General features: G+C 42.5%; 2 protein-coding genes and 1 long non-coding RNA gene across 3 annotated transcripts; all 3 read left to right on the top strand.

Annotated features, from left to right (window-relative positions):
* Positions 1-622: 622 nt before the first annotated feature.
* Positions 623-4542, top strand: snrpb (small nuclear ribonucleoprotein polypeptides B and B1). Its single transcript, XM_039016483.1, has 7 exons — positions 623-761; positions 1566-1717; positions 2256-2367; positions 2659-2811; positions 3386-3515; positions 3744-3869; positions 4242-4542. Exons 1-7 carry the CDS (start codon positions 759-761, stop codon positions 4277-4279), a joined length of 714 nt encoding a protein of 237 aa, XP_038872411.1. The 5' UTR covers positions 623-758; the 3' UTR covers positions 4280-4542.
* A 5215-nt stretch (positions 4543-9757) lies between these two features.
* Positions 9758-22600, top strand: ddx27 (DEAD (Asp-Glu-Ala-Asp) box polypeptide 27). The gene is made up of 21 exons (XM_039016482.1): positions 9758-9950; positions 10223-10372; positions 10627-10686; positions 10832-11039; positions 11119-11162; positions 11312-11398; positions 11644-11749; positions 12096-12269; positions 12632-12782; positions 13760-13859; positions 14161-14302; positions 14720-14873; positions 15713-15794; positions 16315-16492; positions 18313-18419; positions 18530-18626; positions 19396-19487; positions 20219-20339; positions 21549-21645; positions 21761-21838; positions 22222-22600. The coding sequence occupies exons 1-21, from the start codon at positions 9864-9866 to the stop codon at positions 22235-22237; spliced, it is 2331 nt and encodes a 776-aa protein (XP_038872410.1). The 5' UTR covers positions 9758-9863; the 3' UTR covers positions 22238-22600.
* A 2611-nt stretch (positions 22601-25211) lies between these two features.
* Positions 25212-26830, top strand: LOC120064656. Its single transcript, XR_005478624.1, has 3 exons — positions 25212-25599; positions 26605-26689; positions 26781-26830. It is a non-coding gene; the product is annotated as an uncharacterized LOC120064656 (long non-coding RNA).
* The last annotated feature ends 171 nt before the right edge of the window (positions 26831-27001 follow it).

Below are 27001 nucleotides of genomic sequence, written 5' to 3'. Positions count from 1 at the left end.
ATGTGTCAGTCATGTGACTCGAGTCCACACTGGCGAAAATGCACTTGTACCGAAGTGGCATGCAGGGAGTCAACGGAAACTACTCTTGCGCAATTTTTTTTGTGTGTTTCACTTTCTATGTTCCCGTAAGAACCCATTCAGAGCGTACATTATATTATTATCATACATGTGTACCATTATCTGTTTTAAATGTGTATAATTGAGTTATGAAACAAAAATATAAATTAGATGTTATTTTGAGTTTTTAATGCTATCTGGGATCCTTGGGATGTCCCTACTCTTACCCTAGCCCCTAACCTTAACTTTAAGCCTTACCTAACCTGTACCCTATCCTTCACCCTTACCTTAACCATTTTAAATCCACGATAGCAAGGTCCGTTATTTTTAGTGACTGAAAGAATGACACACTTTTCACGTAACTTCGATAGCAACTACGAACGGAAGTGATTTTCGTAGCAGGTTAGGAGAGCATTTCGCAAACCCTAAACCTTTTCCTGAATTTAACTTAATTCTCCTAACCTGTTATGTAAATTCTCCTAACATGCTACTAAGAAGTTACTTCCGGTCATAGCTTGTATCGAAGTGGCGTGTAAAGAGCGCTTCTCGCTTTTAACGGGTTCACACGAGTGCATCGTCACTTCCTGTAACTCGCGGATAAAGACGGACCTGGCAGCACCTAGTTTGGGAGCTTCGCGGGTCAATTTTTTGAGTTTGTTTGGCGTGATCCGAGTTACATCGGAGCCATCAGAACTGCAACCATGGTAAGGCTTTATTCTTGACTCAATTGAAGTATGATCTACGTGTTTTATGATATATTTTAGTTTTTTTTAATCGGTGGAAACTTTGGTATCTCTGTCCTGGTGATGAACGTCAGTGCAACGTAGGCGTGTAGGCCTTTGTTTCACTCTTAGCTTATAAGACTAAACTGGCTAGCTAGCTACATTCGCCATTTGAAATAAATGGCATACGGTATGTTCCTGTTATGTGCTTTTGCATTCAGTACAGTTTTGACCATCACGTCCATGCAAAACTAAACCCTGGCCGTAGTTGACCATGACCAGAACTTGTTTAGGTAACAGCTAGCTAACGCTAGTTGGTTGGCTGCATGCTCATGCCTGGCTTCATTCATTTACGTTAGGTTCCAAGCCCGCCAACGTTATCATGATTGTATGTTGCCATCGAAATGTCCACCTGACAGTTTACCTCTTTTGTCGTGGCGAAAGTGCCGCTTGACTGTCTGTTAGTCCAAAAGAAATGTTGGGGTAGCTAGCGGTACTTGGCTAATATATTCAATCTAGAACCTACCTAGTTTTCTAGTTGCTACAATCAAGGCTCCTTTTTGTTCTTCAGGTCTGAACATGATCTGAGTTAAGAATTTATTAATTTACATGCCAGCAATGATTGCCAATAATCAGTGGGTAACTTGGATCAATTTGGGTTCTGTCAGTGATGCTCATTTGAGCTGAATCTGATGCTGTAACTAATTTAACTAGGTTTACTTTGTGGTTTTTCAATTAGTATAGTATTGCCAATTTTGTCCTATTGATTTATGCCTCATTTTACAGACTGTTGGAAAGAGTAGTAAGATGCTGCAACACATCGACTTCAGGATGCGATGCATCCTGCAGGACGGTCGTATCTTCATCGGGACTTTCAAAGCCTTTGACAAACACATGAACCTCATCTTGTGTGACTGCGACGAGTTCAGAAAGATCAAGTAAGTCATGTTTTGTTAAGATCAATCAGTAATTGCTTTTGGATCTCTATCATTACATTTGCCCCTTTCAAACAGGGCAGGTTTAGAAAGGTTGACCGTGGTTCTGTTGCAGTGATTGATCATTATAGTTGAACCTGATGTTGAAACAAATTACCTTAGCAGGATTACTCTGAGCCCAGAAACATTCACTGAAGGGGGGGGAGGGGTAGCCTAATGGTTAAAGGTGAGCCATCAACTAGATGGTTGCCAGTTCTAATCCTGGGTCTGACTGTAAAAATGTTTAAGTGAGCTGGCAACTGGACGGTTGCTTATATCAGATCCTTCATGCTATCGTGTGCCCTTCAGCAAGGCACTTAAACCCCCACAACTGCTCCAACTTGTAATGTGAGTCTGTTGGGGGGGGGGTGTCACATTTGTTTGTACAATTGGATGAATAGTGACTTAAAATGAAATTTGTTAAATCTGTGTATTCCTTTTCAGATAAGGAAATAAAAGGTAAATATATATTTTGCTTTGACCCATACTCTCACCTTGACAGGCCCAAGAATTCCAAACAGCCTGAGCGTGAAGAGAAGAGGGTACTTGGCCTGGTGCTGCTCAGAGGAGAGAATCTGGTCTCCATGACAGTGGAAGGACCCCCTCCCAAAGATGTAAGCCATTCCTTACCACCTGTAGGGTTTCTGTAGTATAAATGCTCAGTGTATGTCATAATGAAGGCATGAATGAAGGTGTTTCCTACTTGATGAGTGGCTTACTTGGATCAATGTGAGAATGTTACAAGTTACTTTGTTCTGTGGCAGTGATGATCATTTTAGCTGAACCTGATGCTGAAACCAAGTGAAGCAGGATTACTCTGAGCCCAGAGCTGTTTAATCATCTGAGATTTAACTGTACTTAGAAATTCATAGGTGTGTTCTGACCTAGTGTTGCCCCCCTTTCAGACTGGCATTGCCCGTGTGCCCCTGGCTGGTGTGGCAGGAGGCCCAGGAGTTGGCAGGGCAGCTGGCAGAGGCGTCCCTGCCGGAGCACCCATGCCCCAGGCACCCGCAGGCCTCGCTGGGCCGGTCAGAGGAGTGGGAGGCCCCTCGCAACAGGTAAGCCCAAGGTCTCGGGTCACAAGTTTCCTCTTATCCCATCTGCATCTTAGTGAAAACTAAAGATGGATAATGGCTATATGGTGGACGATTCGATTGCAGCTTTTCAGTTTTTCAAGTTCTAAAAGGTTGAGACTAGTTATTTTTCGGGGGAGGCATTTCATTTGAGTTGAAGCTCATTGAAGCAGGATTTCCAAAGATTTTTCTGCAATTTAAATCTTTGGGTGGGCACTTTTTTTTGTTGCCTAAGTCCAAACAATATTTTTATATATTTTCGGGATGGAACAATGCTTGGCAAATTGAAAATTCCTAAAACAATATATTTAGCAGTATAGGTTTTGTTTGATAAGTCATGGTAAAGTGCGTAGAATTGATAATGTGATTTAAAACGGCACCATCTCTGCTGCATCTGAGCTGAGATCTTAATGTAGAGATTTGTATAATTGCAAGAGTTTGATTACACAAGTTCAGTATTAATCGGTCTCCGGAGTTTGATATCTGAGTTGGGGCCTTGGAACTACGCGATTTGGTTTGACCACAGTGTTAAATAGTGCCTTGACCTCTCCCTCCCAAGGTAATGACCCCACAGGGCAGGGGAACGGTCGCTGCAGCAGCAGCTGGTGCCACCCTCGCTGGTGCCCCCACACAGTACCCACCAGGCAGAGGAGGACCCCCTCCCATGGGTCGCGGTGCACCCCCTCCAGGTAAGGACTGAATCACAATGGCTGCCTAGCTTCATTCAGTGGAAAGTAGACTTTGTTCTGTTGCAGTGATGATTGATCATTAGAGCTGAACTTGATGCTGAAACATTACATCAGCAGGATTACTCTGAGCCCAGAACATTCACTACACATGTATTTAGGAAGTGGGTATTTATGCTTGCATTAATTTACTGACTAGGATTAACATAATCTATGCTTTGCTTACTATAGGTATGATGGGCCCTCCCCCAGGCATGAGGCCTCCCATGGGTCCTCCAATGGGAATGCTCCCTGGACGTGGAGGTCCAATGGGCATGCCCCCTCCCGGCATGAGGCCACCACACCCAGGCATGAGAGGTGAGGGGGACTTTCTTTCAGGATTCTGAGTAGAGTTGATGTTTGGCTGTGTTTACACAGGCAGCTGAATTCAGGTATTTTTCTTAGTTATTGGCTAAAGGTCTGTTTGGTCAAAAGACCAATTAGTGGCGAAAGATCAGTATTGGGCTGTCTGTGTAAACGCAGCCTTTGAGACATTGGTTCTGTTGCGGTGATGAATTTCATTTGAGCTGAACCTGATGCTGATGAAGCTCATTGAAGCAGGATTACTCTGAGCCCAGAACCATGAACTCAGACTTAGTTCTCTCTTTGGAGACTTGCTGTTAAAATGAGTTGATGCTTCATTATTCAAGCTGACACTTTTACTATTAATCCTGAATATTCTCTTTACAGGCCCACTACCCCCAGGAATGCGTCCCTCCAGACCTTGAGTCTCCCCACTGGACTGTTGTCTTTTAACTGTAATCCCTACAAAATCCTTCTCTTTCGGCTCCTGTATAGTTTGAATTTTGTAACTTTGTTTTGATTTTTTTTTAATAAAGTGTCATGGACGATTTGTTTTAAAATGTTGGCCTCTGACTTGCTATGCAGATTAAAGTGAATATTGATGCTGTGTTTGGCTGAAGCGCGTATGTGTTGAGGGTGATTTGTTGAACAGACAATATGGTTGTCTTAATAAATTATCTTAAGAGAGCTTGTCCTTGCATTTATCAATCTACCATGCTCTCAATGATTAAGTTGGCACTGGTGCTATGATGGCCAGGTCTCCAGTTTTTTTGTGTTGATGGATTAGATTGTGTTTGGGCTAGTTTCCTGACTGATCCACCAAGTGGCATGCTTGACTGCTGTTCACAGCTGGGGAGGGGTAATGGCAGTATTGTGTAATTTTCTATGGCTATTGTCTGAATGATTTTTCACAATTATTTGGATGGAAAATTGCAGTGAGTGGATTTTTGGTCTTAAAGTATGAGCATGTTTTTGAAAACGGTGCCATGAATTCATCCACCTGTGGTGGAAAACCAGTTTTTCCTGGGAAATGTATTGGCTGAGCACTTTAATGATCACATTCATTGGTTCCCTACCACCAACTGGAAGGTTCATCTGCCCCGTGTACCCCCACGGTTGCATTTTACCCGTAAGTTTATGGTCTCTAGTACCCTCCTGTGGATGGGCCTAGTACCCCTGGTTTGGAATAAATGGACTAGTTGGTAATGCTAAACACCATTTAGATTGGGGGCACTGAAGCCACCATGTCTCCATCGTAACACTAACCATTTAATATTTTGGAACCTAGAGAAATTTGTTTTCATTTGTTTATGCCACATTTCTATTAGACACGATGCATACTTATGTTGAGCTAAGCATACAAATACTTTTAAACTGCCCTTAAAGTATATAGTTATCGAGATTGCTGATGTTAATGTCCCCACTACAACAAAATACTTATACATGTAATTTTGTCCGTAACATTTGAAATACTGTAGATTTCTTATGGAGGACTGGTCCTACTGGGGTGTGCCAATATGACAGACCAGTGGCTTCAAAGCCTCAATGACCAGTAGATGGCATAAACATTCAAAAGGTCTCAGGTATTCAGACCCCTTGACTTTTCCCACATATTACTGCTTTATATAATATATCAATCTACACAATACCCCATAATGACACAATTGTTTTAGACATTTCTGCAAACATATTAAAAATAAATGGCAATATATTTTCATACAGTGCCTGTCAAGTTTGGTCACCTACTCATTCAAGGGTTTTTCTATATTTTTACTATTTTCTGCATTATAATAGTGAAGACAAACTATGGAATCATGTAGTAACCAAAAAAAAGTGATTAATCGAAATATATTTATATTGTAGATTCAATGAGGACACTTTGCCTTGACAGCTTCACACATTCTTGGCATTCTCTTAACCAGCTTCACCTGGAATGCTTTTCCAACAGTCTTGAAGGAGTTCCCACATATGCTGAGCTCTTGTTAGCGGCTTTTCACTCTACGGTCAAACTCATCTCAAACCATCTCAATTGGGTTGAGATCGGCGAATTTTGGAGGCCAGGTCATCTTATGCAGCACTCAATCACTCTCCTTCTTGGTCAAATAGCCCTTACTCAGCCTAGTGGTGTGTTGGGTCATTGTCCTGTTGAAAAGCATATATTCTAAATAAGTCAGACACCAGCAAAGCTTCACGGTGGGAAACACATGTAGAGGTAAACTGTTCACTTACCGTGCATCTCACAAAGATACGGCAGCTGGAACCAAAAAATCTCAAATTTGGACTCATCAGGCCAATGGACAGATTTCCACTGGTCTAATGTCTATTGCTCGTGTTTCTTTGCCCAAGCGAGTCACTTCTTATTATTGGTGTCCTTTAGTAGTGGTTTCTGTGCAGCAATTCGACCATGAAAACCTGATTCACAGAGTCTCCTCTGAGCAGTTGATGTTGAGATGTTTCTGTTACTTGAACTCTGTGAAGCATTTATTTGGGCAGCAATTTCTGAGGCTGGTAAGTCTAATTAATTTATCCTCTGCAGCAGAGGTAACTGGGTCTTCCTTTCTTGTGGTGGTCCTCATGAGAGCCAGTTTCATCATTGGCGCTTGATGGTTTTGGCAACTGCACTTAACCTCTCTGGGATATCCAGTGAAAATGCAGAGCGCCAAATTCAAATAAATTACTATAAAAATGTAACTTTCATAAAATCACACATGTAATACACCAAATTAAAGCTACACTTGTGAATCCAGCCAACGTGTCAGATTTCAAAAAGGCTTTACGACGAAAGCACACCAAACGATTATGTTAGGTCAGTACATAGTCACAGAAAAACACAGCCATTTTCCCAGCCAAAGAGAGGAGTCACAAAAAGCAGAAATAGAGATAAAATTAATCACTAACCTTTGATGATCTTAATCAGATGATGTGTTACACAATACATGTATGTTTTGTTCGATAAAGTTCATATTTATATCCAAAAATTTCAGTTTACATTGGCACGTTACGTTCAGTAATGTTTTGCTTCCAAAACATCCGGTGATTTTGCAGAGAGCCACATCAATTTACAGAAATACTCATCATAAATGTTGATGAAAATACAAGTGTTATGCATGGAACTTTAGATAAACTTCTCCTTAATGCAACCGCTGTGTCAGATTTCAAAAAAGCTTTACCGAAAAAGCACACCATGCAATAATCTGAGTACAGCGTTAGAGCCTAAACAAGCCATACAGATATCCGCCATGTTGTGGAGTCAACAAAGTCAGAAATAGCATTATAAATATTCACTTACCTTTGATGCTCTTCATCAGAATGCACTCCCAGGAATCCCAGTTCCACAATAAATGTTTGATTTGTTCGATAAAGTCCATCATTTATGTCCAAATACCACCTTTTTGTTTGCGCGTTTAGTACACAATCCAAACTGACGACGTGCGGGCAGGTCCAGGCGGAAGTTCAGACAAAAAGTCATATTACAGTTCGTAGAAACATGTCAAACTAAGTATAGAATCAATCTTTAGGATGTTTTTATCATAAATCTTCAATAATGTTCCAACCGGAGAATTCCTTTGTCTGTAGAATTGCAATGGAACGCAAGCTAACTCTCATGTGAACGCGCATGACCAGCTCATGCCACTCTGGCAGACCTCTGACTCATTCAGCTCCCATTCCCCCCTCCTTCACAGTAGAAGCATCAAACAAGGTTCTAAAGACTGTTGACATATAGTGGAAGCCTTAGGAAGTGCAATATGACCCCATAGACACTGTATATTCGATAGGCAAAGAGTTGAAAAACGACAAACCTCAGATTTCCTACTTCCTGGTTGGATTTTTTCTCAGGTTTTTACCTGCCATATGAGTTCAGTTATACTCACAGACATTATTCAAACAGTTTTAGAAACTTCAGAGTGTTTTCTATCCAAATCTACCAATTATATGCATATTCTAGCTTTTAGGACTGAGAAGCAGGCAGTTTACTCTGGGCACCTTTTTATCCAAGCTACTCAATACTGCCCCCCTGTCCCAAAGAAGTTAAAGAAAGTTTCAAAGTTCTTGACATTTTCCAGATTGAATGACCTTTCTGTCTTAAAGTAATGATGGACTGTCATTTCTCTTTGTTTATTTGAGCTGTTCTTGCCATAATATGGACTTGGTCTTCTGTATACCAACCCTACCTCGACACAACACAACTGATTGGCTCAAACGCATTAATAAGGAAAGAAAGTTAACTTTTAACAAGGCACAACTGTTAATTGAAATGCAAAGCTGTCATCAAGATAAAGGGTGGCTACTTTGAAAAATCTCAAATAGAAAATATATTTTGATTTGTTGAACACTTTTTTGGTTACTACAGGATTCCATATGTGGTATTTCATGATTTTGATGTCTTCACTATTATTCTACAATGTAGAACATATAAAAAATTAAGAAAAACCATGGAATGAGTAGGTGTCCAAACTTTTACTCAGTACTTTGTTGAAGCAACTTGTTAGCGATTACAACATTTAGTCTTCTTGGGTATGACACTACAAGCTTGGCACACATGTCTTTGGGTAGTTTCTCCCATTCTTCTCTCCAGATCCTCTCAAGCTCTGTCAGGTTGGATGGGGAGCTTTGCTGTACAGCTATTTTCAGGTCTCTCCAGAGATATTAGATCGGGTTCAAGTCCGGGCTCTGGCTGCGCCACTCAAGGACATTGAGACTTGTCCTGAAGCCACTCCTGCGATGTCTTGACTGTATTTTTGGTCGTTGTCCTGTTAGAAGGTAAACCTTTGCCCTAGTCCCAGTCCCTGCCGCTGAAAAACACCCCCACAGCATGCTACTCCCACCACTATGCTTCACCGTGAGGATGGTGCCAGGTTTGCTCCAGACATGACGATTGACTTTCAAGCCAAAGAGTTCAATCTTGGTTTCATCAAACCAGAGAATCTTGTTTCTTATGGTCTGAGAGTTCTTTAAGTACCTTTTGTGGCTTTTACTGAGGTGTGGCTTCTGTCTGGTCACTCTACCATAAAGGCCTGATTGGTGGAGTGCTGCAGAAATGGTTGTCTTTCTGGAAGGTTTTCCCATCTCCACAGAGGAACTCTGGAGCTCTGTCAGAGTGACCATCGGGTTCTTGGTCACCACCCTGGCCAAGGCCCTTGTACCCCAATTGCTCAGTTTGGCCGGGCGGCCAGCTCTAGGAAGAGTCTTGGTGGTTCCAAGTTTCTTACATTTAAGAATGATGGAGGCCACTGTGTTGTTGTTGGGGACCTTCAATGCTGCAGACATTTTTTTTTACCCTTCCCCAGATCTGTGCCTCGACACAACCCTGTCTCTGAGCTCTACGGACAATTCCTTCGACCTCATTGCTTGTTTTTTTTGCTCTGACATTCACTGTCAACTGTGGGACCTTATAAAGACAGGTGTGTGCCTTTCCAAATCATGTCAAGTCAATTGAGTTTACTACAGGTGGACTCCAATCAAGGTTTGGACACATCTCAAGGATGATCAATGGAAACACAGGATGCACTTGAGCTCAATTTCGAGTTTCATAGCAAAGGGTCTGAATACTTACGTAAATAAGGTATTTTCGTTTTTTATTTTAAAACATTTGCAAAAATGTCTAAAAACCAGTTTTCACTTTGTCATTATGGGGTATTGTGTGTAGATTTATTAGGAAAATAATTAATTTAATCCAGTTTAGAATAAAGCTGTAACGTAACAACATGTGGAAAAAGTAACGGGGTCTGAATACTTTACGAATGCACTGAATATCATTGGTTTATATATATCTTTGCATAACACCCGTACCTATCATTACCGCAGATGTAGTATTCGCCCCGATGCCGTAGAGGGCGCTATGTCAAGCCCGATAAGGTAACCGGATGTAGATGACCATACACTTCCTATTTTGGTACGTACACGTGTTGGAACAGGCATTGATTCAACTGGTTAACACCCGCTAGCTAGCATTGGGTAGCCGAATCACTGTTTTCTTCGGAACTCAAGCTAGTTAACACGAACGGAACCATGCTGACAGATTTGGACCTGGTCGGGACAATTCAGGACCATGACGATGTGCCCGAGGAGCCTGATTCAGAGTCTGACGACGAAGATGTAAGTTTGGAAACAAGCGTGCCAGACAGTCAGTTATACTCATCAAAGTGGATAGCTTGCTGGATATCTCACATTAGTAACCTGAGTGGTAGTTTGTCCTATTGCTTTTAGGCAGTCATTCACTAGCTAGTTAATTTCCTCCAGGGCAGAAGTGTCACTGCATAAGAAAAATAAATTAGACCCTGATTAACTTTCTGGTGTGTTTCTCTTGAAAGTTAGTGTAAGTTACATTACCAGACATTGTGGTTCATCCCTCCACTCTATGCTAACAGGAACAGCCAATAGTACTCAACAAGAAGAAGAAAGCGTTGAAGGGCCATGGCGCTGGGGACTTCAGCGCTGACTTTGAGTTTGGAGAGAGGGATGGACTCTACAGCGAGGACTGGGCTATGGCAGATGTGATGGCACAGCTGAAGAAGAGGGTAGGTTGCCAGTCTGAGTATGCAATTTGGCAAAAACTAGGTCAAGACTCAAAGCCTGGTTACCAGTCTTGTGCTTCAGGCAGCTCCTTTGTCATTTTTGTAGCAAACATAACTGTCAAATTAGTTGGCCTAAGCGGAGACAGGCTGACATCCAGGCTACTTGCTGATTCAACTCTGAAAAAGACTGAACTACTGTTACTCTGAGTCTGCGCCAAATCATACAACACTGAACTAAATTTGTTCTTGTGCTGCAGAAAACGCCCACCACCTTGGATGAAAAGATTGAGAAAGTACGCAAGAAGCGCAAAACAGAGGTAAGATGTCCTGTAGTTTGAAAAGGTAAATGAACATAGTTGTTGTATTATGGAACCTGCAGACAAGACACATGACATTTCCTATGATGACTGCTTCAGTGTTTGTCAATAAGGGCACGTTCCCTTTCCTTCAATGTCTATATAGGAGAAGGCAAAGACGACAGAAAAACCAGAGATTCCCTCAGAGGACGCTGAAGAGGAAGATGACGATGATGATGATGAGGAGGAGGAGGAAGAAGATGAGAAACCTGATATCGCTGAAGATGGGGCTGAGGTATCCAATGACGAAGACCATAGTGATGATGATGGGGAGGAGTTTACATCAGGGGATGAAGAAGTTCTCACCAAAGCAGGTGGGTAGAGCTTGACGCATTGTTTTACTTTCGGTATTGACACTCAGTAACTTGGTTAAACTTGGTTTTATTCTCACAGATACGGTGAGGGACAAAGGCAGAAAGAAGACAAAGGCAGAAGAGGTGAGTGTTGAACAGATGGCTTGTAAGAAATACTTTTGAGTTTCCCACTTTTATGCTGTAGAGGGATTTACCGTGGGACTGTTTCTATTGCTAGGACCCTGCTATTGCTGCTATAATAGCAGTATGTTTTACTCATTCTCTACCTACAGCCTCCAGAGGCTTTCTTTGAAGACGCCTCAAACTATGACGACAAACTCATGTTTCCCGACATGAACCTCTCCAGGCCTATTCTTAAGGTGGGTCACGTTCACTTGGAAATCTGTTAGAAAATGAATTTGTACCAAGGTTTGCTTTGGGTGTGTTCACCAAAGCAGAGCAGTAGTCCTGCATGTATTTGACTCAGACTATAGTTGAATAAAAAACAAAATATAGCACTCTGTAACGAAACTTTTAGCTAAATATCAGTTGAATGTGTAATTTATGACCGTGTTGGCCAGAAATTGAGAAGTCAGACAAGTTATTTCACAATGTGTGTCCTCAGGCTATCACTGCTATGGGCTTCAAGCAGCCCACTCCCATCCAGAAGGCCTGTGTACCTGTGGGGCTTCTGGGCAAAGACATCTGTGCCTGCGCTGCTACCGGCACCGGTAAAGGAGATGTGACAGGACACACACACACTCGCACACAGATAGGCACACACGCACCGGAAGTGTCCATAACATCATCAGACCTTTACTGCATTAACGACAGCAGTTACAACGTGTGTTATTTTATGTTAGTAGATTGCCATGTTTTGGCACAGAGCTGCAGCACTCAAGTTTGCTCCCTGCAAGCGCACACGCTCACACCATATTTACAATGGTATTGTGAAAAAGTCCATCTGTTAAACCTTCTCTCCCTCCTGCCTCTCCCCCTCCCATTCCTCTCGCTTTCTCCCTCCTCTTTCTTTGGCCCTCCTCTCCTTCCTCCTCTTCCTCCCTCTTCTTCTTCTAGGTAAGACGGCAGCGTTCATGCTTCCTGTGCTGGAGCGTCTCATCTACAAGCCCAAACAGGCCGCAGTGACCCGTGTGCTAGTCCTGGTGCCCACGCGTGAGCTGGGCATCCAGGTGCACGTCGTGGCCCGCCAGCTGGCCCAGTTCACAAGCATCACCACCTGCCTGGCCGTGGGTGAGTGAGAAAACCGGACCACTTGATCCAAAATGGCCCACGATTTTAGAGCCATATGGCCGACGTCTGTGATCTCGTCTCTGGTAGTATGAAGCTGGTTGGCAACAGTTGTGCAGCTGCCATCCTATTCTGCTCCCAGACCATAGTAGTTGGTTGTTGGCTGCTAATTAATCGTGGATTCGTTTAATATACTTTTCGGTTTACTCCATGGCGTTATACAACTTGAGATTTTGTCATACATAGGTTGTGAATGCAAATATTTAGTTGCATGGAATATAACCAATGAATGTGTGATGTGTTGATGTAAAGACAAAGGGTCAGGAATCAAGGCATCTTTTTCTGTGTGTGTGGATGCCTTGTAGGGGGTCTGGACATCAAATCCCAGGAGGTGGCATTGCGGATGGGCCCTGACATCCTGATCGCCACGCCAGGACGACTGATTGACCACCTGCACAACACGCCCTCTTTTGAGCTCAGCCAGATTGAGATCCTCATCCTGGACGAGGCTGACCGGTAAGACGGTTATAGGCTGATCCATCCAGAGGAATGAATGAGACGCAGTTTTGATATGTTGGTCTAGTTGTTTATGAATTCGAAAAGTATTCAAACCCTTTGACTTCTTCCACATTTTGTTACGTTAACTGCCTTATTCTAAAATGGATGAAATTGTTTTTCCCCTCATCAATCTACACACAATACCCATAATGACAAAGCAAAAACAGTTTTTTTGAAGTAAAAAATAAAAAATAAAATATCACATTTACGTTAGTATTTTGCCTATTTACTCGCGACTCAGTACTTTAACTCAGCAACTTTGGCAGCGATTACAGCCTTCAGTCTTCTTGGGGTTGACGCTAGAAGCTTGGCACACCTGTATTTGGCGAGTTTCTCCCATTCTTCTCTGCAGATCCTCTCCAGCTCTGTCAGGTTGGATGGGGAGCTCAATTTTGTGTCTCATACCAAAGGGTCTGAATATTTATGTAAATAAGATGTATTTTTTTTATATAAATTTGAAAACATTTCTTAATCTGTTTTCACCTTGTCATTATGGGTATTGTGTGTAGATTTAAGAAGAAAAAAATATTTTATCAATTTTAGAATAACAAAATGTGTAAGAAGGGGTCTGAATACTTTCCGAATGCACTGTAAGTCTACGGCCAAACCCCATACGTCTGGACCATCCCACCAACAGATACAGTATTGAGAAGGCCTATCATTTGCAGGCTATATACATTTTCAACATAGGATAGTTATCATTTTTTTACACAGCAATTCAGGGTCGTGTTCATCAGTAGGCACCAAATGGACGAAAACAAACTAAAACGGGGAGTGACATGGACTTGTATGACAGACAGTCATTTTCGTTTTTTGTTGCAAAACTTTTTTAAACGTTTTCCGTTGTGTGCCCTAATGAATACGGCCCAGATTTCACAGATTTTCCCTTGTATATTGTCATTTCCGTGCATCATAAATGTTTCCTTAAATTGCAGGATGCTGGACGAGTACTTTGAGGAGCAGATGAAGGAGATCATCAGGATGTGTGCCTACCAGAGACAGACCATGCTCTTCTCTGCCACCATGAGCGAAGAGGTGAGGACACAACCTGCATTCCTTTATTATCCCCTTGGTCACCAAACATAGGTCTAGGATAGATACAGGCTGTGTTCCAGGTCCGCGCTTACCCACCTGATTCCACTTGTCATCATCTTGATGATTGGCTGATAAATTGAGTCGTGTTCGTGTCTGGTCATGGTTTGTGTTGACACATACTGCTTATTATTCCTTTCTCATCACTATGGTTTCCTTTTCCATTCCTTTTCTGTGCCGTCTATTGAAATAGTGTTCACTCACTCACTCACACACTCTTTCTCTCACTCTTTCTCCTCTCCAGGTGAAAGACTTGGCGTCGGTCTCTCTGAAGCAGCCGGTTCGTATCTTTGTGAACAGTAACACAGACGTGGCGCCCTACCTCAGACAGGAGTTTGTCAGGGTCCGACCAGCCAGGGAAGGAGACAGGGAGGCTATTGTGGCCGGTGAGTGGTCTGGATGACTATCACAGTCCATTTGTTCTGTATATTGTAATGTATAGTACGACATGTAGCAGAAGGTTCACTGTGAAGTATAGTATGTTATGTAGCAGAAGGTTCACTGTGAAGTATAGTACGACATGTAGCAGAAGGTTCACTGTGAAGTATAGTACGACATGTAGCAGAAGGTTCTCTGTGAAGTATAGTACGACATGTAGCAGAAGGTTCACTGTGAAGTATAGTACGACATGTAGCAGAAGGTTCACTGTGAAGTATAGTACGACATGTAGCAGAAGGTTCACTGTGAAGTATAGTACGACATGTAGCAGAAGGTTCACTGTGAAGTATAGTACTTTTCCATTTCTCTTCCAATCTGGTGAATAACTGTGTGTGTGTGTTGTCTCCTGTGTGTGTGTGTCTCAGCTCTGCTGACACGGACCTTCCAGGACCACGTGATGCTGTTCACCCAGACCAAGAAGCAAGCCCACCGGATGCACATCCTCCTGGGCCTGATGGGACTGAAGGTGGGAGAGCTGCACGGGAACCTGTCCCAGACCCAGAGACTGGAGAGCCTCAGGTACCTAGACTCTTAAAAAACAAACAAACCGTAGTCTAACAGAGCCCAGCGGTACGGTACTGACCTGGTTACACTTCCACACCATAGTTGCTGGAACGGTGCTGTACAGGACAATGTGAAAGGGAACTATCTGAGCCAGCACAGTAGGATTTGGGTCGGCCTTACAGTGTGAATCAGACTTATTTAAAATAGTAACAAGTATAGTACATACCCAGCCATCACCATGCCTTGAGACATCTTCAGACAAAGTTGAGTATGCAGGTACCCCGTGACTCTTATGATCTGTTCATAAGAACAGAGATGAGCAGTATGAAGATGCATTAAAACCCAAACCAGGGTTATGTAACATGGAGTAAATATTATATTGTGTATCCATCATAGTAAACAGTTTGTGTATCCATCATAGTAAACAGTTTGTGTATCCATCATAGTAAACAGTTTGTGTTTCATCATAGTAAACAGTTTGTGTTTCATCATAGTAAACAGTTTGTGTTTCATCATAGTAAACAGTTTGTGTTTCATCATAGTAAACAGTTTGTGTTTCATCATAGTAAACAGTTTGTGTTTCATCATAGTAAACAGTTTGTGTTTCATCATAGTAAACAGTTTGTGTTTCATCATAGTAAACAGTTTGTGTTTCATCATAGTAAACAGTTTGTGTTTCATCATAGTAAACAGTTTGTGTTTCATCATAGTAAACAGTTTGTGTTTCATCATAGTAAACAGTTTGTGTTTCATCATAGTAAACAGTTTGTGTTTCATCATAGTAAACAGTTTGTGTTTCATCATAGTAAACAGTTTGTGTTTCATCATAGTAAACAGTTTGTGTTTCATAATAGGCGGTTCAAAGATGAACAGATTGACATCCTTGTGGCCACAGACGTTGCGGCTAGAGGTCTGGATATCGATGGAGTCAAGACGGTAAGGGCTCTCTGTAAAGTGTTTATGTGCTAGGAAAATATGTTTCAAAGAATAATGCTTTACAAGAACACTTGACATTATTGCTTTCAGCACTGATTAGTTCGTTTTTGTCACAGATTAGTAGGTAATTTCACGATTTCGCAAGTGTGCACTTGTTAGGAAGTTCAGAAAGGGAGGGAACATTTAGAAAGGGAGGGAACATTTAGCCCAAAGACTTGCAGAAACTTGCAGAATGGAGGGTGGAGCTACCGCCCTGCAGAGAGGGGGGGTGGAGCTACCGCCCTGCAGAGGGGGGGGGGGGGGGGGTGGAGCTACCACCGTGCTTCCTCCATTTTTTTTCTAGACTCTTTTCTCCTCCCTGAACTCAATCGAGTAGCTGGCAGAAGACTAGTAGTTAGAGTTTATATCAAAACTGTCCTTCACTGTAGAAATGAACCCATTCTCCTCAGCTGGTCACCATGCCCAAGAAGCCATTTTCTGATTATTGAGATGCACCCGCTAACGTCCTTGTTCTTCCCAGGTGATTAACTTCACCATGCCCAACACAGTGAAGCACTACGTCCACAGGGTGGGCCGCACGGCCCGTGCCGGCAAGGTCGGTCGCTCTGTGTCCCTGGTGGGCGAGACTGAGAGGAAGATGCTAAAGGACATCGTCAGGAAGGCCAAGACCCCCGTGAAGGCCCGCGTCCTGCCACAAGGTAAAAGCTCAATACCACGACCCTGTTGAAATGCATCCTTTCTTCCTCCTGTTTGGGTCGGTGTTAGCAAGAATATCACCCCGTTACTTTTACCAATCCAACCAATTCATATCGCCAATTACTTCAAGGAAGGATTCATTTCTAAAATATTCAAAAGTCGATTTCCATCTCAATTGGTATCACCTGGGTAAATGAAGATGAAATAAAAGGTCATATAAGGATCTTCGGTGTGCTTACTGCTCATTCAACATACTGTGTGTTGTTCATTTCAAGGAAGAGTCTAGTCCACCAAAATGATACATTTCAATGTTAAATAATTTTATAAACTTTCATGGCCACTAGGTAAATGGTGTTAGGTTCTGAACAAACTGAGTAATAACTCAAACGGACAACTAGAAAAAAGCTCAAACCAAGTTTATTCACCCACTGGGTCGTACAGCTGCAACGTCAAGGCATGATTACACAAGCACATATATTTATAACCTGATAGGCAACTCCTTACACATCTTGACAACCAATATATCTCTGTTTCTAGGCATTCATTTAATTGGTTCCTCTCACTGGTGTACTCTACGCCCTGCCTGTTACATTCCACGCCCGTGAAGGTTTTAGTATGTGAGAGAGAGTACTGCAGCAGGAGAGGCGTTGTGGTGGGCCTCAGGCCCCTCTCCGAAAAGGTTTCTTCTCACTTCCTCTATTGATTTGACTTCGAGACGCATTCCTCAGTCCTCCTTCAGAGGTGTTGTTTGTCACACGCACAGAATACAACAGGTGTAAACCTTACCGTAAAATGCTTACTTAAAAGCTCTTAACTCTATTTCTTAAACTGCATTGTTGGTTAAGAAAATATTTACTAAATTAAAAAAATGTAACACAAGAAAATTAAATAACAATAACGAGGCTATATACAGTGGTTACTGGTACTGAGTCAATGTGCTGGGGTACAGGTTAGTCAAGGTAATTTGTAGGTAGGGGTAAAGTGACTGCGTAGATAATAAGCAGCAAGTAGCAGCAGTGTAGTGGGGGGGGGGGTCAGTGTAAATAGTCCGGGTGGCCATTTGATGAATTGTTCAGCAGGCCATAAGCCTGGGGGTAGACGCTGTTGAGGAGCCTTTTGGACCTAGACATGGCGCTCTGGTACCGCTTGCCGTGCAGTAGCAGAGCGAACAGTCTATGACTTGGGTGACTGGAGTCTTTGACAATTTTTTGGGGCCATCCTCTGACACCGCCTAGTATAGAGGTCCTAGATGGCAGGAAGCTTGGCCCCAGTGATGTACTGGGCTGTACGCACTACCCTCTGTAGTGCCTTACAGTCAGATGCCGAGCAGTTAACATACCAGTCAGGATGCTTCTTGATGGTGCAGCTGTAGAACCTTTTGAGGATCTGAGGACCCATGCCAAATCTTTTCAGTCTCCTGAGGGGGAAAGGTGTTGTTGTGCCCTCTTCACGACTGTCTTGGTGTGTTTGGACCATAATAGTTTGTTGTTGATGTGGACCTCAAGGAACTTGAAACTCTCGACCTGCTCCACTTCAGCCCCGTTGATGTTAATGGCCCTCCTTTTCCTGTAGTCCACAATCAGCTATTTTGTCTTGCGCACATTGATGGAGAGGTTGTTGTCCTGGCACCACAGGTCTCTGATCTCCCCCCTATAGGCTGTCTCATTGTTGTCGGTGATCAGGCCTACAACTTTTGTCTCCTCCAGAGGTGATTCTGATGTTTTCTCTCCTCCAGAGGTGATTCTGATGTTTTCTCTCCTCCAGAGGTGATTCTGATGTTTTCTCTCCTCCAGAGGTGATTCTGATGTTTTCTCTCCTCCAGAGGTGATTCTGAAGTTCAGAGACCTGATTGAGAAGCTGGAGAAGGATGTGTACGCCGTGATGCGTCTGGAGAGAGAGGAGAGGGTCATGTCTCACTCAGAGGCTCAGGTGAAAAGCTGCATATTGTGTGTGTATGTGTGGGTACTAGTGTATTCCTATGCTTGTGTGTATGTGTGGGTACTAGTGTATTCCTATGCTCATGTGCACGTGTCATTCAGATCAGCGTGGCACAGAAGCGGCTGGCACAGAACGCAGACGAGACGGATCCCCAGAGGACGTGGTTCCAAACGCACGACGAGCGCAAAAAAGACCGCAGTGAGTACCACAGACAAACACGCATTATAGGCCTGCCAACCTCCGTACTACGTTCCTCACTACTGCTAGGTGGCATCTTCCTCACTACTGCTAGGTGGCGTCTTCCTCACTACTGCTAGGTGGCGTCTTCCTCACTACTGCTAGGTGGCGTCTTCCTCACTACTGCTAGGTGGCGTCTTCCTCACTACTGCTAGGTGGCGTCTTCCTCACTACTGCTAGGTGGCGTCTTCCTCACTACTGCTAGGTGGCGTCTTCCTCACTACTGCTAGGTGGCGTCTTCCTCACTACTGCTAGGTGGCGTCTTCCTATCCCAGCATGCCGTTAGATGTGAAACTACATAAAGTGCATTACCATGGACATAATATCTTCTCACTGCAACCAATGCATGTGAGCTCGACTACAGCTCAACTAAAACAGGCCCTTGCCTAAGACCCAGCTAGGGGCAGAACTTTGTATGTAAATGAGAATGACTGTCTGTTAGTTGATGTAATTGTTTTCATTGATCTGCTTGTGAGCACATTGTAAAGGTTGGGCATATGACCCCTAAAAGCACAGGGACAATTCAGCCCCATCTGCATCATTCATGATTTAACCCTTTCACCCTTGTCTCTGCCAGTGACCAAAGCTCTGGAGCATCACTTTAACCTTTCACCCTTGTCTCTGCCAGTGACCAAAGCTCTGGAGCATCACTTTAACCTTTCACCCTTGTCTCTGCCAGTGTCCAAAGCTCTGGAGCATCACTTTAACCTTTCACCCTTGTCTCTGCCAGTGTCCAAAGCGCTGGCTGACTTTGACTTGGCCCTGAGAGGAAAGAAGAAGAGAGAGAAGTTCATCAAGGAGGGGAAAAAGAAAGAGTTATCGGTATGTGTGCTCCTTTTCTGGTAGACTACGACTGATTTGTTTTCCTTGATCTTCTGTCTTTTCTCTGTGCACTGAAAAATAATGTTAACAGAATTCCCCATGTAGGGTGTTTCCACTCAGGAATCTTGATTTGATCATTTTCATATTTTATAGCATCAAAACCACTACATTTGACAAATATGCCATTTATGACCTCTTTTCACTAAATATTATATTGAACTAGTTATAAACCCATGAGGCATGCTGTAAGTCCAACTCAGGCTAGCTGTCTCCTAACTTCAAGCTGCCAGTCCTGTCATAGACATTTATGTTTACTTTGCAATCTCCTGCAATCATTTTTTGTTCTCCGGGTCTACATCTGTCCATATAATCTGAGCTTTATTACTTTGAACATGCATTTAAAACTAGTGAGCTCTTTTCTTCCCCTAGTTTTCACCACTGAAATTAATTTTGCTATGTTGACATTTATTGTGTTGTGAATGACCACATATCCCTATCATGTCTATGTAACTTATAATACATGGTCATATACATGTTAAATATACAGGATATCATGTATCAGGTTGAGGTAATTTTTTTGGAATAGGAAATTCAGTTAACTTCCTGAATTTATATGATTTGACCCCAACCCTGTTATGTGTACACACATTATTCATCATATTTTTGTCTTGCGCTATTCCGGTTAGCTATGTATCTTTCCAGTCACTGTTTTCTCTCTGTGTTGTTCTCAGTCTGAGGATAGAGCAGAGTTTGAGATCCTCAAGTCCCAGATGTACGCTGAGCGAGCAGCCAAGAGGGACCGGAAACCCAAACGAGCCAGGGCCATGCCAGAGGACGAGCCTGTCCAGAAAGGTGGGACTCCTATTCTATAAAGAACTGGGCACATATTCACGAAAAGTGCTGATCAGTTTAGATCCGAATGAATTGGATCATAATGAAGAATGTTACATGGACAGGGGGTGGGGGGCCTGATCTTAGATGAGCACTCACTCTGAGACACTTTATGAATACAGGCCCTGGTCTTTAATTTTCTATGCTCCCAAGTGGCTTGTAAGACTTCCACAGCCACCACTATCATCCTGATGTGGACATGAACCAGAGGAAGCACTTTGGTGTTTCATATCTGATTGCAGTGTGCAGGCTCACCTCTTCCTGTTTTAACCAGCAGCGAACAAAATGCAATTGTTCATATTTTTTGTGTGTGAAGCAGTGTATTTTATTTTTTGCTGCATGCGTTGGAACCCTTGTTTCGGGCTCTGTGTGCTTTCTTAAGATGTATAAAACAGTTTACATGGTGCCCCTCCTTACAACTGTTAGGCCAATTCACCTCTGTTCTCCAGCCTCATACTACCCTGCTGGCTGCATAAATACTGGATCCTACAACATAACTAAATATGGGCCTCCTGAGTGGCGCAGCGGTCTTAGGCACTGCATCGCAGTGCTTGAGGCGTCACTACAGACCCTAGTTCGATCCCAGGATGTGTCAGCCTGCCGCGACCGTGAGACCCATGAGGCGCCGCACAATTGGCCCAGCGTCGTCCGGGTTAGGAGAGGGTTTGGCTGGCTGGGATGTCCTTGTCCCATCAAGCTCTAGCAACTACTTGTGGCGGGCCGGGTGCATGCACGCTGACACGGTCGCCAGGTGTACGGTGTTTCCTCCGTCACATTAGTGCGGTTGGCTTCTGGGTTAAGCGAGCAGTGTGTCAAGAAGCAGTGCGGCTTGGCAGGGTCATGTTTCAGAGGACGCATGGTTCTCGACCCTCGCCACTCCCGAGTCCGTACAGGAGTTGCAGCGATGAGACAAGACTGTAACTACCAATTGGATACCATGAAATTGGGGAAAATTGGGGTAAAAAATACATAACGGAACACTGGGTCCTACTAAACACTGGGTCCTACTAAACACTGGGTCCACAACTAAATAAATCAAATTGTATTGGTCACATACACACATTTAGCAGGTGTTATTGAGGGTGTAGAGAGATGCGGGGTCCTACAACATAACTAAATGCAGGGTCCTACAACACAACTCATGGATTGTCTGTATTTCTTTGCGTTTAGGTGCGAAACAGAAAGCTGGCAAACCAGCCAAGAAGTCTGTATTTGACAAAGAACTTACAAACACCAGTAAGAAAGCACTCAAGCAGTACAGAGCTGGGTAAGTGTCTTTCCTAAATGTAGTTAATACCCGTAACTGCATTGAATCGTTGACAACCACACAGGAAATCTGTCTGTATAGAGGTGACGTGTAATGTCTTTTATTTCACCCTCAGACCCTCCTTTGAGGATAAGAAGAGGCTTGGAATTCCAACGAACAAGAAAGGAGGCGGCAGCTTCAAGTCCAAGGCCAAGTAAGTGATGTGTCATATTTAGTGGATTCCTCTTCAACGTAGTCTGGTGGATATTGCACTATCATGGCTCATGTTTATCCATGCTTTTCTGTCGTTTTTTGCAGTGGCACTTAATTTTGAAATATTACCAGTGGTATGATAAGTACAACCGTGACCCGTCATTATGACCAGCTTTTAGGTTTCTGGGGAGGGGCAGGTGTTTGAGTCACTGTTCAAATTACCATAACAGCTGCTCCAATGCCATCTCCATGTGTACTGTGCCATAGTAATGTAAATCATTAATTATATTTCTATGCACTGTAGTAATCTGATACGTTGGTTCTGTTTCAGGTTTAACTCCATGTGTACTGTAATAATGTGTTGATACGCTGGTTCTGTTTCAGGTTTAGGAGAAAGTAAGAGCTGCCTTGATGGGAAAATGACAAGATATGCAATTTGGATGGATGGATTCACCTCCAGTGTGTCTTTGTTTTAAATGTCTGTCTTCTTAAATCAGTGCTTTCCCACTTTTCAGTTGGGGCATAATGGAAATAGACTGGAAAGGTTTTGGCTGAAATCATTTCATTAGCCTCAGATTGCACTGTGTGCTCTCTCTTAGTTTTTATATGTCAGACATACACACACGCAAACAAACATACAGGTTGCAGTGTGTAACCATACCGTGGTTTTATGTAACCTGTTGTAGCTTCACTTAAAAATATGTAATGCTGAGAAACATATGTTCTTTTAAAGGTAATAAAAGTTCAATATGTATTATTCTGAGCGATGGGTTTTTCATGAGTCTCGAATGGCCATCATCGTCCTTGCAGTAGGGAAATCCATGTAGGGATTATGTTGGTTTTTGTTGCAATAGTGCGTCAATAAAGTTACAAAATGGTGATGCATGGCCTGTTTTCATAAGACCACTAGTTAGCCCACTATAAGTCCTCATCCCCAGGCTCAATTGCTACAACAGAGAAGTCTGAAGTTTACATACACCTTAGCCAAATACAATTAAACTCAGTTCTTCACAATTCCTGACATTTAATCCTAGTAAAAATTCCATGTCTTAGGTCAGTTAGGATCACCACTTTATTTTAAGAATGTGAAATGTCAGAATAATAGTAGAGAGAATGATTTACTTCAGGCTTTATTTCTTTCATCACATTCCCAGTGGGTCAGAAGTTTACATACACTCAATTAGTATTTGGCAGCATTGCCTTTAAATTGTTTAACTTGGGTCAAATGTTTTGGGTAGCCTTCCACAAGCTTCCCACAATAAGTTCCCACATTCCTCCTGACAGCTGTTGTAACTGAGTCAGGTTTGTAGGCCTCCTTGCTCACACATGCTTTTTTAGGTCTGCCCACAAATTTTCTATAGGATTGAGGTCAGGGCTTTGTGATGGCCACTCAATACCTTGACTTTGTTGTCCTTAAGCCATTTTGCCATAACTTTGTGTCATTGTCCATTTGGAAGACCCATTTGCGACCAAGCTTTAACTTCCTGACTGATGTCTTGAGATGTTGCTTCAATATATCCGCATAATTGTCCTTCATGATGCCATCTATTTTGTGAAGTGCACCAGTCCCTCCTGCAGCAAAGCACCCCCACAACATGATGCTGCCACCCCCGTGCTTCACGGTTGGGATGGTGTTCTTCGGCTTGCAAGCCTCCCCCTTTTTTCTCCAAACATAACGATGGTCATTATGGCCAAACAGTTCTATTTTTGTTTCATCAGACCAGAGGACATTTCTCAAAAGTACGATCTTTGTCCCCATGTGCAGTTGCAAACCGTAGTCTGGCTTTTTTATGGCGGTTTTGGAGCAGTGGCTTCTTCTTTGCTGAGCGGCCTTTCAGGTTATGTCGATTATAGGACTCGTTTTACTGTGGATATAGATACTTTTGTACCGGTTTCCTCCAGCATCTTCAAGGTCCTTTGCTGTTGTTCTGGGATTTATTTGCACTTTACGCACCAAAGTATGTTCATCTCTAGGAGACAGAATGCGTTTCCTTCCGGAGCGGTATGACGGCTGCGTGGTCCCATGGTGTTTATACTTGCGTACTATTGTTTGTACAGATGAACGTGGTACCTTCAGGCGTTTGGAAATTGCTCCCAAGGATGAACCAGACTTGTGTACGTCTAATTTTTTTTCTTCTGATGTCTTGGCTGATTTCTTTTGATTTTCCCATCATGTCAAGCAAAGAGGTACTGAGTTTTGAAGGTAGGCCTTGAAATACATCCACAGGTACACCTCCAATTGACTCAAATGATGTCAATTAGCCTATCAGAATCTTCTTAAGCCATGACATTTTCTGGAATTTTCCAAGCTGTTTAAAGGTACAGTCAACTTAGTGTATGGACACTTCTGACCCACTGGAATTGTGATACAGTGAATTGTAAGTGAAATAATCTGTCTGTAAACAATTGTTGGAAAAATTACTTGTGTCATGCACAAAGTAGATGTCCTAACCGACTTGCCAAAACTATAGTTTGTTAACAAGAAATTTGTGGGGTGGTTGAAAAACGAGTTTCAATGACCCCAACCTAGGTGTATGTAAACTTCCGACTTCAACTGTACATAGGCAGTGCAGCGGTATCTTTTAAGTTCCAAAGTGTTTATGATTAGCCATACTGACAGAAAAGAGCACCTTTGTGTTGCTCAATATACACTACCTGTCAAAAGTTTTAGAACACCTACTCATTCAGTCGCTAGCCCCTACTCCATTGCAGTGGTGGAAAAAGTACCCAATTGTTGTACTTGGGAGTAAAAGTAAAGATACCTTAATAGAAAATGACTTAAGTAAAAGTGAGTCACCCAGTAAAATGCTACTTGAGTAAAAGTATTTGGTTTTAAATATACTTAAGTATCAAAAGTAAATGTAATTTGCTAAAATATACTTAAGTAATTTTAATCCTTTTATAATGCAAACCAGATAATAGTTTTTTTGTGCGGAAAGCCAGGGGCACACTCCAACACTTAAGACATAATTAACAAACAAAGCATGTGTTTAGTAAGTCTGCCAGATCAGAGGCAGTAGGGATGACCAGGGAGGTTCTCTTGATAAGTGTGGGAATTTGGCAATTTTCCTGTCCTGCTAAGCATTCAGTACTTTTGGGTGTCATGTAAAAAGTACATTATTTTCTTTAGGAATGTAGTGAAGTAAAAGTTGGCAATAATATAAATTGTACAGATACACAAACTACTTAAGTCAAAATACTTGAAAGTACTTAAGTACTTTGCTCAATTGCTACAACAGAGAGAGCGAGCCAGTGCAGTGTTATGTATATCTTTTAACTTCCGAAGTGTTTATGATTAGCCATACTGACGACAAAGAGCCCCTTATTATTGCTCAACATGTATTTTCGTAAACATGAAAATGATCACTCTCTAAAATATTGTACCAACAAGGAGGGCGTGTAGTTTCATTTCTGGCTCACCTGCACTTCATATCATTTTGGAAAGCGTAACTGGCAGCAGATCACTAAAGTATTGTCAACATAATATTTGATAAACAATATGGCGTGGAGTTTCATTTCTAACTCACTTGCACTTCGTAACATTTTGGAAAGCGAAACTGACAGCGAACAGGCCTGGGCCCATTTTAAAGAGCAGCTCACGGAATTCCCCAACACTGATCCGCAGAGACGAGGACTGTAACAGAGCGAATCATTACTGTCAACCAGACAACAAGGACTACAGAAATACGCTTATTTAAAAGTTTTATGTAATCTGCAATTGGACCCTAAATCCCATCAAAAATATTCACACGTTCATCAAAGGTAAGCAATTCTATTTTACTATGTAGAATAAAAATGTATCACATATGAACACCCTATTTCGACAAGTAAATACAATACTGGATAAGATGTCACGTCAGTCACACTGCTTGGTTTATACACTTGGGGAACAGTTCAAATCGTTTTCCTTGTTTCAAAATTTGCACTGCTTGACTTTGTGAGAGGTACTGACATGTTTAAAACATTGACCTATCTGTTTTAAGCGACTAGCGCACACCTCAGACGTCCATACATACCCCCACAATACATGCCACCAGATGTCTCTTCACAGTCCCCAAATCCAGAACAGACAACGGGAAACGCACAGTACTACATAGCGCCATGGCTATTTGGAACTCAGTCAAGCAGTAGAATCAGATTTTAATAAACGGATAAAACTACACCTTATGGATCAGCGCGGATTGTGACGAGACAAACACAGGCACACGGGGGATTCGCTAACACACGCACTCTACACACAATTGAATATTGTTATTTTTCTGTGTTATTGAGTTTGTATTGTAGATATGTTATAGTTGTTTTATTGTATGTAATTGTGATTGGACCCTTAGGAAGAGTAGCTGCAGATCCGGAATAAAATACAAATTATTTACTATTCATTTACATCATTCCATGACCGTCCTAAAACACTGACATTTTGGGGTGAAATATTCACCCTTGGTTTCGAGGGATCCAGATTGATTTCGATACATTGATTGTAACAGTCATATATATATATATATAATTTATTCACTGTATCCAAGTGACGTAATTTCAGTAGAAATGAAACCTACACCATTTCCGCATAATAAAACATTTATAAAAAAAAAAGTCCACGTAATAATTGTCTGTGTCCAATAGATGGCGCACGGCATCCACCACAATGTACAATAGTCATGCATCAAGATTAAGTTTGCCTCTGTTTTGGAATAACTTTTAACAAATTGATTAATGCCGTTGTTATAAACATTCAATATGTGTTTTGCTGGGTTTCATTTCTTGTCCTAGTGGACCAATAGTAATTCAGCCTGAATGGAAAACCCAAACAGGGGCAGGAGAGGTAGAGGAGCCAACCATGTCGATCACAGAATAGGTAAGGAGATACATTTTTAGTTTTGTATAAGTAAGACATGATTGGCATTTCCTCCATTAAATTGATATAGATTTCCCTGTTTGCCTCTCAGGTGCTGATGCTGGTCAGAGAGAAGAGGAAGGGATAGCCAATCGAGGGAGAGGGGGTAGAGGTAGGGGGGCCAGGGGAGAGAGGAGAGGTGTTAATGGGGGGAACCCAAGGGAGGATAGGAGAGCGCGAGATGCCAGGGCAGGGGGAGGAAGAGGAGGGGAGGGTGCGAGGGGTTGGGGAGGAAGAGGAGGAGGAGAAAGAGGAGGAGGGGAGGGTGCGAGG

This window comes from Salvelinus namaycush, chromosome 20 (genome assembly GCF_016432855.1).
Source record: "Salvelinus namaycush isolate Seneca chromosome 20, SaNama_1.0, whole genome shotgun sequence".
Taxonomy (NCBI): Eukaryota; Metazoa; Chordata; class Actinopteri; order Salmoniformes; family Salmonidae; genus Salvelinus; species Salvelinus namaycush.
The sequence above is the reverse complement of the archived record's forward strand: the minus strand, read 5'-3'. Positions and strand labels throughout refer to the sequence as shown.

Excerpts from the sequence above, each read along its gene's own strand:
- ddx27 (XM_039016482.1), top strand. The coding sequence starts at position 9,864 with ATGCTGACAGATTTGGACCTGGTCGGGACAATTCAGGACCATGACGAT. Across the intron at positions 10,687-10,831 it reads GCAAGAAGCGCAAAACAGAG|GAGAAGGCAAAGACGACAGA; the intron begins GTAAGATGTCCT and ends ATGTCTATATAG. Across the intron at positions 11,040-11,118 it reads AGAAGTTCTCACCAAAGCAG|ATACGGTGAGGGACAAAGGC; the intron begins GTGGGTAGAGCT and ends TTATTCTCACAG.
- snrpb (XM_039016483.1), top strand. Across the intron at positions 2,812-3,385 it reads TGGGAGGCCCCTCGCAACAG|GTAATGACCCCACAGGGCAG; the intron begins GTAAGCCCAAGG and ends CTCCCTCCCAAG. Across the intron at positions 3,516-3,743 it reads TCGCGGTGCACCCCCTCCAG|GTATGATGGGCCCTCCCCCA; the intron begins GTAAGGACTGAA and ends TGCTTACTATAG.